Source organism: Manis javanica, chromosome 15, assembly GCF_040802235.1.
Source record: "Manis javanica isolate MJ-LG chromosome 15, MJ_LKY, whole genome shotgun sequence".
In the NCBI taxonomy this organism is placed as follows: Eukaryota; Metazoa; Chordata; class Mammalia; order Pholidota; family Manidae; genus Manis; species Manis javanica.
Window position 1 is genome coordinate 14116803 of NC_133170.1, and position 13121 is coordinate 14129923.

General features: G+C 34.7%; 1 protein-coding gene across 2 annotated transcripts in view; it reads right to left on the minus strand.

The window, feature by feature from the left end:
* Positions 1 to 186: 186 nt before the first annotated feature.
* Positions 187 to 13121, minus strand: part of LOC108398364 (solute carrier organic anion transporter family member 1B3-like) — a 67509-nt gene continuing 54574 nt past the window's right edge. For both annotated transcript variants that reach the window (XM_037020341.2, XM_017662314.3), the window contains 4 exons: positions 11354 to 11538; positions 8590 to 8654; positions 5845 to 5962; positions 187 to 3196 (listed from right to left, as the gene is read on the minus strand). In XM_037020341.2, the coding sequence (XP_036876236.1) occupies positions 2983 to 3196; positions 5845 to 5962; positions 8590 to 8654; positions 11354 to 11538 (582 nt within the window). In that variant the 3' untranslated portion in view covers positions 187 to 2982. The remainder of the gene's footprint in view (positions 3197 to 5844; positions 5963 to 8589; positions 8655 to 11353; positions 11539 to 13121) is intronic.

The window sequence follows — 13121 nt, forward strand, 5'->3', positions numbered from 1 at the left end:
TATTGGTTAATGGTTTCCAGATGTTGGAATGTAGAAGACACATAAGAGAATAGTGACAATGGCCACTAACAAATTTGTGATGATTAATTCTCAATAATTGTGTTTTGGTAAAATCTCCAGAAGTACATATGTTGAAATTGAAAAAAAGAGATTAGTATGGTGGTCTCTGTGAATGAGACATGAGCATTTTTTAATTCAGTTATAATATTTATTCTATGTATATTATCATATATTTACATGCTTATTTCTCTATTTCTTTTGTGAGCTTCCAAAGGGCATTCTGCTTCATAAATGTTTTTACCTCCTGTTTTAAGCATGGAAATGACAGTCAAAAGGTGCTTTTTCAACACATTTAAACTGATTTTTTGTTTTGAAATATTAAAGAAAATCTTCAAAACATCTGAAGCTATCAATTTCTACCCAATGACATGAATGCAGCTACTTTTATTTTTGCATGTTGTTTTCAGTTCTTATTTATAATATTCATATTTCATATGATGGGCATTTTTGGAGATCATTCATTCAAATATAATTGATAAAGCAATTGTTATGTGTCAGGCAACAAGATAGCTGCTGGGAATAAAATAGGTAAAATGAGTTCAATTCCAACTAGGGGGGAGATTAGACAGTTAAATAAGCATAAGTAAATGTAAAATTACCATGCTATAAATATAATTGGAAGGTTTTTAAGTAGCGAAGAAGTCAGAGTCTCTGAAGAATAATGATTGAGCTTAGTTCTGAGTGCTGGGAAGCAGTTAAATAACCAGAGAAAAGAGCATTTCAGGGGAGGAAACATGGCCAAAAGCCCCTTTGCACGAAAGTGGGTGAGGTTGTGAAGACAATGTGCAAATATACGTTAGTTTGTAGACTCCAGTGTTTCTTCATGGAAGGAAGGCATTCCTTCACTAACTCTCTGACTACTATTTCTTTTCCAGATTTGATTTCTTCCCCAAAATATCAGATTTCTTAGGTTGATGCTTTCGTCTGTTCTCTAAATCACCTAACTTTTTTTTACAGTTTTCTTCTTTATCTTTTTCTTCTCCATTTGCACAGATTTCAAATGAAACTTCCTCATTGTTTTTTTTTTTTGGCCACAGTTTTCATTTAAACGTATCCAATGCATATTTTAATTACATTCCTGCATTATTTTGTTACCTTGCAAACTTTCCTTATCTTATTGTTATCACTATGTAATTTTTCCCCTTTCTTCTCTAGGATTTTTGTTCCTGTTTAATAAATGGCATTGAATTCAGGATTAATATTTATTCTGGATTCTTGCACTCTGAAGTAGATTGTATAAAATGAGGTAGATGCTATAATGTTCCTTTCCTTCACTGAACATATTACATTTAAAAACACAAATTTATTCTTTTAATTTTTATGATTTTATAACATTTTATAATTTAATTTCGTTATTGTTCTTCCCTTTAAAGTATAAAGTTCCATGAGGCAGTGTCCTTGTTTTTGTTTACTATTCTGTTTAATTTGCCTGAAAGATACTTGATGCTCAATAATTGGTGAATAAATAAGTATTCAAGATATTGCCTTCATTTTTTTTGTAGTGTTTCAATGAATAGCTCCATGATTTTCTTTTTTTTAATGAGAAAGGATCCAATAACACTTATTATGTAGTAATCTAGCATGTGTGTATTTTTTCCAAATTTCTGTTTGTGTGATTAATGAATCTTTCTCAGATCTACAGACTGAGAATATGTTAATATGTTTAACTTCCAGGCCAGTTTCCAGATTCTAGCAAGCATTCACATTGGGTGACTTTGCTGTACTCAGGAAAATCTTCTATCCTGCAGCTTGTTTTTCTGTAGCTCTTTATCAAGGGTTCCATACGGATTTTTTTCAAAAGGAGATATACAGGCTGCCTCAAAAATGTTTTGTCAGAATCTCTGGTATGGAAGCATGATTGATTTCTTTTTTAAAAAGTATTTCACAGGTGACACTGATGCAAAATATTTTCTTCTAACCTATTGAGAATAAAAACTCCAATTTCTAGCATTCATTATACTAAAGTTGCTGTCACTAGCAAATACAATACTTAAACATTTGTTCTTATTCACTCTTCTTGCCCTACTCGTGTGGTTGTGAGAGCTGTCTCTGTATTCCAAAAACAAATACACGAACACAGAATAAAACCACGCAATTGAGATAAAGCTGGTGAATGATCTAGTGTGGACTCTGCTTCCTCCAGAGAGCAAACAGACACGTATTTCAAAAGGGCTTTTCTTTCTCAAGTTAACATCTCTCAAGTTTTCTTTCTCAAGTTAACATCTCTCAAGTTTTTCTTAATCCATTTCCATGGATCTGTAAGGCACTTAACAAATTTTGTAGTATGTTGTCTGACAACCATAGCTTGCAAAATTTTCAATTATCTCTATGTCTTTGGCAATATTTTAATGGGAGGTTGGAAAAAGATACATCAGGGGTTGCTATTGAAAAACAATTTCAAATGATAAGTTAATAAGATCTGTGAAATATTCAACTTAATACAGGAATGACTGATGTCAGGATGGTGCAAATCACAGATTTCAGGCATGCGGCAACATGGTTCCAACTGGTTAAAACAAAATGTATTAGGTTTTTCTCCTTATTAAGGCTATTCATTTGTCTCCTTCTTTTTCATCTCTATTTATTTTCTAGCCACTGGTTTACTGAGTTACAATTACCTAGGCAAATACTTTTTCTTCTTTTACAGACTAACCACACCTCTCATTTTATGTTTGTATGGTTCATATATTTAATCTTCACCACAACCACATAGCCAGACTCTAATAATGAGTGGTACTTCCATTTCTTTTCATTTATAGTTTGTCTCATTACTATAAAGTCATAGGTGAATTCATTGCTCCATCATAAGTAAAGAGTACAAGAATTGTCAGTGAAAAGACCAGGAACTGCTCAAAAATAATTCTGCTGAATTAATACAATGCTGGTTGGAAATAGGGCAACAGAGAGTATTTTTTCCTCCCCTTAAATATACGTTTCCTTATCTTCTTTGACAGAGGGTAAAAAACATTCATCCTTATTTGTGGATTCTAAGTTTGTTTCTTTCATGGTCTTTTTTCCATTTTCTGATGTCTTGTTTTCTTTTCCTTGATACTTTTTCTTCATAACATAAATAAATATAATATATAAAATAACTGCTGAGGCTTTTAAACCCACAGATAAGCCCAGGAAGGTAAATCTGTGAAAAGAGAAGAAAAGTCAGTTTTCCTTTTAACTCGTGTGGAACAATTTACAGCATCGCTCCTCAGTATGCAGAAGACCTTAGATGAGAAATTAGACATAAAACTATGACGGCAGCAATACTAGCGATTCTTTTCATTGGAGCACAAGGAGTTTTTGATTATTTTAAAAGGAATAGTAAGCCACAGAAATTAATAATTTGAGGGTCATGATCAGTCTACCCAAGTGCTGCCAGTAAGCTATAGTAAGAATGTTTAGATTTCTCAAAGACAGGTTAGTTAGGTCCTGTGAAATGGGAATCCAATATAAAGGACATGTCTAACTGAGATAATCATATTGGATCCCTTTAGATTGAACCAGGAGCTAATGTTTAGTTTATAGGCCAAATGAAGTCTGCAAGGTCCTGCCATGTGGCCTACTGGAAGATTTTAAGGAAACCACATAAAATGACCAAGCACACATGATCTATTCCTGTGGCTCTCCACTTTGGTTGCACATTAGAATCACCCAAGGAGATTTTAAAACTCCCAAGCCCATGCCACAGCCCCTGACCAATTAAATCTAAGTCTCTGAAGATGGGACACAGACACGAATATTTTTTAAAACTCCTTGATTATCATGATCAGAGAATGTGGCTGACCACTGACCTGGTAGGCTGGGAGACACTCACTGGCCTCATAACATTGTCAGCTAAATGTTGAGGAGCTTTATGCAAAAAATACTTTGAACAATTATTTGGTTTAACTAAAGGTGAATGGAATGAATTATATCATTTTGAGCTGTTTAAGTTCGAGTTCATTAAAACTGCAATAGTGTGTCGTGGTATACCAATGATGATGGAAGAAATGTTTTTAAAGTCTTCGAATACATTTGCCTCATACTTAGGTTCTCTGTTAAGTAGTTATACACCAATGTTAAATTTTCCAAAATATCTACTGTTATCAAGAAGAGTTAATATGGCTTTCTGGTTATGTGACTGTTGAGAAAACTTGAATAAATTAGATTTAGATTTAGGATTGATATCATGATATAGATTTTTATTCCTTGGACTATGAATTATTGATTTTATTGGGCTATAATATCATGATATAGATTTTTATTCCTTGGACTAGGAATTATTGATTTTATTGGGCTAGATGAAATCAATGAACAATTACTTGGTTATCTCAAAATACTAAACCAAAAACTCATGGAGTGGCCAACTTTTTGTTTACTCATTTGTGAATTCATGACTCTTTTTAAAAATTCCCTTTTAGACAATCTTTGGGCAATTATTTTGCAGAGCACATTAGACAATGAACACTACTGACTAAAAGGAAAGTGATAAGGACCATGAGTGAGTTCCAAAGTGCTAAGAGTTTAAAAAGGGGGTCAGTTAGTTCCAGCTGGAATGGTGCAAACTTTACGGAAGAAGATAGCGTAGGTGGAATCACACAGCTTTTTCAGACTGCCTTCTGAGCAGTGTGTTTTTAAGTTCTCACCTTGTCTTTTGGTGACTTGATAGCTCATTTCTTTTTGTTGTTGAATAATATTTGGTTGTATGAATGTACCACAATTTACTTATCCATTCACCTTTGAAGGATATCTTGGTTGCTTCCATTTGGGGCAATTATGAATAAATCTGCTATAAACATTCATGTGTAGGTTTTTATATGGACATTAGGCTTCCAATTCATTTGGATAAATACTTCAGAGCACAACTGCTTGATCAAACAGTAAACCTACATTTAACTTTGAAAGAGACTGTCTTCCAAAGAGAGGGTACTATTTTGAATCTCCACCAGCAATGAAAGAAAGTTCATGTTGTTTCACCTGCTTGTCAGCACTTGGTGTTTAGTTTTGTTTTTTAAAGAGCTTTTTATATATTTAGGACATTTGCCTGTGTCTGTGTTACAAGGCACAAATTCTTTTTCCAATTTAACTTCTGCCTTCAAAATTTGTTTATGCCGAACTTTGTGATGCAGAGTTTTAAAAATATTTCATTTTTTTTCTACTGTGGTTTTAGGCATTTGGGTCATACTTAGAAACACATTCCTGCTTCCTAGGTAATTAGAAGAACTGCTGCCACAATTTCTTATAATACTTGTAGTTTTATATTTTAAATTTATATATTTAAACTGCAATTGATTTTTTATTTAAGGTCAAGGTATTATTAGCAACTATTTTTTTCTAAATGGCCATCCAATTGTTTCCCTATGAACAGAAGAGTATAGAAACATTTTTTCCTTCTTTTTCCTATGACCAGACCTATGACCTATGACCAGAGCTGCGGTTGGTCATTCTGTATCTTCCTAAAGAAGTTAGAGGTCATTGAATACACAGATTTTGTTTTGTTTTAGTATTAGAAAAGCTTTGGGAAGCAAATTCCAAATCTATTATTATTAGCTATATGATTTTGAACAAGTTACTCTTTGAATCTTCTTTTCTTCATAGTTAAGGAAAAAGGAGAAAAATCCATCTTCTATAGTTTCTATGAGTTTTAAAATGAGATACCAGATTGCCTGATACAGCACTGAATACAAAGTTCATTAAGTGGTGGCTATAATTATTAATATTGTTACTATACTGAAAATGACATATCATCTTTTAGGAATAAATACAGTCAAAAGAAAAATCAATTAATAAATTGTATTTATGACAACTTACCCATATAATGTGGAATTATATATCCTACACGACCCTTGCTTCCCAGAGCTGGTGATGGACCACTTTATACATGCTCTATCAATCAGAGCTCCAAAATATATAGGAGCCAGAATTCCTCCTGCAAAATGAGACGTGAAGCTGTCAATCCAACGAACATGTTTCAAATGTAACTGGGTGACATTTCACATTGATACATTTTGGATTATGTAAAAATTGAACATTTTGGAGGACTCTCCCATTATTTTGGCTTAAATCTACTCAAGAACCAAGTTTGTTAGGAATCTCAAAAGGCTCAAGCCATGTAAAACAGCATAGACATCTTTTATCTATCTCACTTTGCCAACATACATAGGGAAGAAAGGACATTGTACACTCTATTCTTCTTATAATGCCAGTTAACTTAAACCTGACTGGTAAGAAGGAGAATGCTGTCAGTAAAACATAGGAATTATGTTGGTTCATACATAATTCTTCTTAGACAAGGAGAGCTGAAAGAGTGGGAATAGAATTATAACTTCACAGGGAAAGAAAAAGCTCGCAGCTCAGCTGCTGCAAAGACAGGAGATTATTCAGCTCTATTTTTAAGAAAGTTAAAAGGTGAGACCAATGTTAGGACTTCTTCTCCAGCTTCACGTAATGCTGACTTCCAGCAGGTTGTCCTTTTTTGGCTCAGAGCTCCACTTCCCCCTTCTTGGTGTCGTTGGAGCCCATAATCCTGCATTTTCTTCCCATTGATTTGTATGCCTTTTTACCATCTCTTGAAGCAGCCTGGGCTGTCCACATTAGGGCCTGTGGTGTTGAATTTTTTGTGAATATTCTGATGACAGTGATGCCAAGCTCCCCGGTGGTCTGTGCTTAACCCGATTTTTATTTGTAGTGTATGATTTTGCAGAACATAAGGCTTTTTAGGAACACATTTGTTGTCTTAAAGCAGAAGTGCCCATCTGCTCTTATCAGTATTTCCACAAATCTGAGACTGGCTCCTAGTTCTAAGCATTGGAGATTTGACCAGAATTTTAGGGACATGCTAGTAGAGATCTATCTTTCATATGGCAGAACTGAAGTATTCATGATTTTACTTTATTCTTTTTTGTATTTTGACAAAAGATTTTCAAATTTAATTTTGTTATATAAAAAATGGTAGTGATTCATATCTCATATCTCACAATCTTACTGATTTCATTTACATTTTAATCAGTTTCACTTTTCTGAGAGTGAGAAATCTTAGAATGACAAGGGACTGGTGTCTGAGGCCAATAGATCTGATGAACACTGGTACTGAGGAAATGGGTGAGAAGTTATAGATTTCTACAAATCATAGCCACCCTTTGAAAATTAAAGATATATGCCAATAATATTTTCCTTATAGAATGCCACTGGTTTGATCAAACTTAATGAATTAAATATAGGTCGTAAACTTGGTCTTCTTTCATTACTGGAATTTTAAAACTTCTAATAACCTATTTTCCAAATACCATTTTCCATAATTTACACATATATTATATTCAAGACAATTGTTTGTGAATCAGAAGTTTGGCATTCTGTATGCGTTTTGCCCATAGAAGAGTTAGGTTTCATTGTGCCATATATTGGACATATCAAAACAAGAGGTTCACAATTAAGATGGCAAAATTCCTTTTTTTCCCTATTTTATGTTGCTAGAAGAATTCCCTTTATTCTCAGTCTCAGGAATACTAACTCCCCAGATTCCATTTCCATCTGCTGACTTGTGGCCTAGGTTCTAGGAGAGAGGCATCCCCATTGCATCTGGTGATAGGAACTCTCAAGATGGACAGAGCGGTGAGACTAGGGAAGCACAAAGAATGCTGAGAAGTGAACTGTAATGGAAACCCCACCTTCTCCTTCTCACCCACGCCCTTTGTATTGCCTCTTTTGACCTTTGAGGATCCATGGCCTTCTCTCCAAATATGCTTCTTGGACAACTTCCCCATTGAAATTTGGCCTTAGACTTATGCTTTCTTTCTTTTATTTGCAAGGGCCCCAGGGATTAACCCCTCCTACATCCTTTCCCTTCCGCCATCAGTGGCTGCCATCATGATCCATCTTCTGCCTTAAACCCTGGATGAATGATGCCTGTTTCCTACTTTCCAGGAACAAGCAAATGCTATGAATAGGTCTTACCAAAGGGTATACACAGGAGTTAGGTTAGAAGGTGTTAAGCTAACAAGAATCTGTGTGATACAAATGGCACATGGCAACAAAAGACAAAGGATGATTGCCTAAATCTGTACTAATTTCATTTGAATATTTAGAAATAGGACCTCTGGGCTTGACAGCCCTACTGGGGTAAGCTTTCCCAGCTTCAGAGAACGAGGCAGTGGGAAGCAGGGAAGTGAAAGTCTCCCTTTGTTCTGTACAGTCTCAGCCCGAGCAGATTCCCAGGTTCCCAAGCTGTTATCTACCTCTGCCTGTGAAAAGAAATGTTCCTAAATCTGAAAGAAGAATAACTTTGGAGACTACCCATCTTTGTGTTAGAAAAGCATAAAACAAATATGGTTGATTCCTTTTTCTAGATAAAGGTTAACTTCAACTAGAATTAACTATCAAGTTCTCTTTTAGGTCATTTGGCTTCCTTGTCTGTTTTCATTTTACTGCAAAGATAGAAATGGTTTTTACTTATATCTTTTTTTCCGCTACTTATAATTGGAAATTAATTACATTCAATTTTTGAGGTTCGACATGAGCTTCTATATCTTGAATTTATAATCTACGTATTTATCATACCTAGTGCTCGTATAGTTAGTGAATGGAAACCCACCGCAAGTGATTTTAGCTCAGGTTGAACATTTCTGAAATAAGATAAAGGCAAAGAAACATTAAACATCTCTAAAATACCAAGCTGAGTTCAATATTAAAACATTTCCCAGTGTGTTAGTCTTCATGATCAAACGAAAACCCTCAAGTGAGTAACTGACATAAATGTTAGGTTATGCTTTCAGTTGTTTAAAAGCAAACACCTGTATAATAATAATAATTATTGTTCCTTTATTTATTCAATGCGTTATGATTGACATTGTTTGTGAATCAGATGGTTTAATAAACATTTTCACATTTGATCTTTATGAAACCCTATTAGATGGTAGTTGGAGAAGACCTTATTATGCCTATGAAGAAACTGATGTCATGGGTCCTATTCAGTTGACACAGGCTTTATGATAGAACAGAGATTTGTATCTAGGTCTTGGCCTGAGCAGAACTCTTTACTATCTTATTTCTGTCATTGCTCTTAACAGAAAAGCTAACTAATGTGGTTCATAAACTACAAATACTTTTGACCAGAAGAGTCAAAAAAGTTATCTTTATTCTAGTGTCTAAGTGTATTTAAATGTGACTTAAATGGTAGCTAGCAAATTTGTATCTTCTCTTAGAAATTGACTCACTCTTGCATTTACTGAGTTGTATCCACAATTTCTTTTTTCTGTGTTCACTGAGCTGTTGGCACTATCATCCCATGATAACCTGGTGCATATCAAGTGAAATGAGTTATCCAGCAGCAGAGGCAGGGTGGGAATGACTGAGGCTCAAAACCCTCACTTTCACTGAAATATGGAATTAACTGATACATTAAGGGCCTTTTTTTTTTCTTTTGAGCCTTTGAATGACTATTTGTTCATAGAGATAAGTAAATTTAATCATTGAACAAACATTGGCTAAGTGCCTCCTAGGAGATTCCAAACTAGCTCTTGTTCTTAGGAAGAAAGAGATAAAGCACATTTCATATCGACTAAGTGACTTAGAGAAGTCATTTCACCCCTCTTAGCCTCAGGTTCCTTCTCTCTGGACCCCAGGGCCCTTACCCCCATGTGGGTTAGTACATCTTTTGATCACAATCAGTCTCGTACTCCCTTTACAGAACTCAAACCCTTCCGTTGCGTCCCCTGGAACACACTGTCAGTTACCAGGAAAATCCTCATATTCTACCTTCTTAAAAATCCCTTCACTTTCTTGTTCTAACCATGCTTCCCCTGAAAGCTGTTTTTCCATTCAACTCTCAAGGCACACGGTAATGTTGATCTTAGCCACTTGCTTAATAACATAAAACATAGATGTCATCAATGATGGGGCAATGATTTCTAAAACCCTCTTTTTCTTCATGGAAGCTTTTAAATCAAGTGAAGACTTGAGATGCAAGCTAATATGGAGGTTTAAGATAATTTCTTATAAGTTAATAAATCTGTAATTTGGTTAACATAGAAGACAATACTTTATATTTAAAGGTGGAGCAGTATCTGTGGAATAAGTTACTATAAATAGTTTGACATGATTTGGGGTCAGAGCAGACTATAACCTATTGTCCACTCAGTTTACAGGTCTATACTCATTTTAATAAAAGTTAATACATTTACTTTCTTTCCCTTCTATGTCATGCTGTGGGCAAGTACCTAGATATCAGAAGAATAATTAGATCTTAATCCAGGATACCATACTTACACATGTATATTTTTAAGACTTACATGCAAGTATTTGTATGTTTTCAGTTTTACATAACTGAATGAATGATTAACTTCACCAATAGGGCTTATAGTATCTGCTCCCTTACAACCTTATTTTATGCCGTATCTCTTTCAGTATGTTTCTCTTTCAGTATGTTCATACCAACAGACTTCATTTTACCTCACACAGAAGAGCTCTTCCCTGCCTTGAGGTATTGGCATCTGGAACCTTTCCTTGTAAAGTTCTTCATTTGTCTAACTTATTCCCTAGACCTTTAGAGTAAATGTCACTTTTTTTGAGTAGTATTCTCTGAGTTCTCTTCTTCACAGTTTCAAACCTCAATCCTTAATTAGGTTCCCTTTTTAGTCCCTTTAATGTCATTTTTTCCCCTTATTAGCTCTAATGCCAATTTTTAATTATATGTTTATTTTTAAACTGATTTGTCTGATGTCAGTTTTTCCTGTCATATCTTAGACTGTATGAAAACAGGTACATTATCTGTTTTATTCATCATGGAACATTCTTCATCAAGCTATCTAAATATTTGTCTAATGAGTGAAAAAAGGAATGAACTCTGTTCATATATTATTTTCTTGGCTATAAGAGTATTTGAGAAATTTGGTCAAAAGCCATTTGGAGAGTAGATTAAAAGATTGGACTATCATAGACTGTTTGTATTTAGCTCCCAAATGTTTTCTTTCAATGAAATCAGTAGGTGATTTACTCTAACAGTGTAAGAATAAAGGATGTAAGGCATATCAAAATTAGAGGTTCTTTTATGATTGAGGCAATTGTCCATCAGTCTGGATCTTAAAAATCTCAGTAAGAAGAGCAAATATGGAATATAGATTTTGTAATGGAAGAATTAGAAGCAAATTGTTATTAATTATGGCATTGGAATATCACAATAATCCTAAGAAAATGCTTTCTTAGAAAATCAAAATGTAACAAAATATGAATTTGGGTTCCAAGTTTACTGTGGAAAATATGTACATTGTAAGGTGTCTTTATAGTATAATATACATAAAAGTGCTTTAAAAAAAGTTATACTCACTTAAAAACCAGCATGATATTTGAGGTACCTCCCAATGAAGAGGAAAAAAGAGACAAGATTTGTACCACTAAATAAATATAAAATTTTCTTGCACACTGATCATCCCTTGGACATTCACCCAAATTTGCTGAGTTACTTGTGTTTTGGAAACTGGTTGCTTCCACACAACTACAGTTATAAAACACCTAAAAGATAATTTTTGAGATATTACAGAATATATTTGCAGAATACGACTGGGCTATAAATACATTCCATTATATTTAAAGACATCTCATTCACATATGCTAAAATATTTACAGTTTTTAAAGAGCACATTCTAAAAACACAGTAGCTTAATAGTTGAAGGAAAAAATAGTTTTCTGGAATCCTTTCTGGACAAGAAATGCAATTCTCTATTAACATTTAGATCATCCTTAATTCAGAGATTAGGAAAGAAGAGAAGCAATTAATATCTGAAACTGTATATAATTTTCTCATGAATTTAAATTCTTTTACATCTTTCTCTTCCACTCACTTTTGCTTTCTGTAACACACCTACTGATTCTCTTTAACAATCTCTAAGAGTCCGGGACAATCCCTGGGGAGGGACTATCCAGGCAATTCAGAAAATATAGTAGCTTGGGAGGGACCAAATCAGGAACTAGACTGGGGCTGGGTCCAGGGAAACGGAGTCAGGGAGGGAATGCTGGAATTCTAATTTGGCCGCAAACCCAACTTCCACAGCATAATGGGAAGATGACAAGATAGATGATGTTATTTCCAGAGAGGGTCAACACAAGACTACTCTAGTGGTCAGAACACAGGGGGCAAAATTTAGCAATAAATGATTTTAGAGATTTCATTTGGCAGGCATTTTATTTTAATAAATTCTGCTCTGAGTCTAGAGTAAACAAAGATTTAAGGGAAGTTGGAACTTATTAGTGCTAAATATTAAATACTGAAGGAGGAACTGAGGAAGAATCTGGATCTATACTATCTGAGAGCCAAGCTTTACTTTTTCGCTTGGAAAAATATGGCATCCTTTATGGAGCAAGTCTATTGGCCAATAAAACTAAACTTAAAGTACAAAGAATATTATTTTTAGTGATTAAGAAGGGATGGTTTATTACTAAGGATTTGGTAAAAGAATTCCCCAGTAGCTCCCAATTGGTATAGTCATTGCCACTATGAAGATGGGGTCTCAAAAATAGGCAGATATCTGTTTAGGATTCTAATTTTATGTCTCTTCCAGACTTTCACTAATGGGCAAAGTTCCTCGATGGATTAAGTGGGGCATTCTCAGTGAAAGGTACTGTAGCCATGAATATGAAACGTAGGCTTTTCAGTATAGCCCTAAGGTCACATTTGCGCAAATTTATGGCCCAGCCTCAAACAATGTAGGTGATTTACTCTTCAAAGTTCTCAGTGTCCTTCAATAATATAATTAGTAGGCCTACAGGGAAGGCAATGAGGGAAAAGGTCTGAAAATCAAAGACAGAAGGGTGTAGTAAAGAGCAATGATCATAGCTGATTATCCTAATATTTATGGGAGGGAAGAGTCCAGGAAATGGATGCCCGACTTCGTGAGATATTCAGTGGGTTGGAGGTGGGGTAGGTAACACCATACCTGATCTCCAACTATTATAAGTTACCCAGAGTAAGACATAAAAAGGACAAGGAAAGGAGGATGAAGCAGAAAGAGAAAAGAAGAGAAGAGAAGGCAGGGAGGGGAGGAAGGGGTTGGGGGGACCCATAGTTCATATGGAAGGGATTCTTCCGAGTGAAGAAG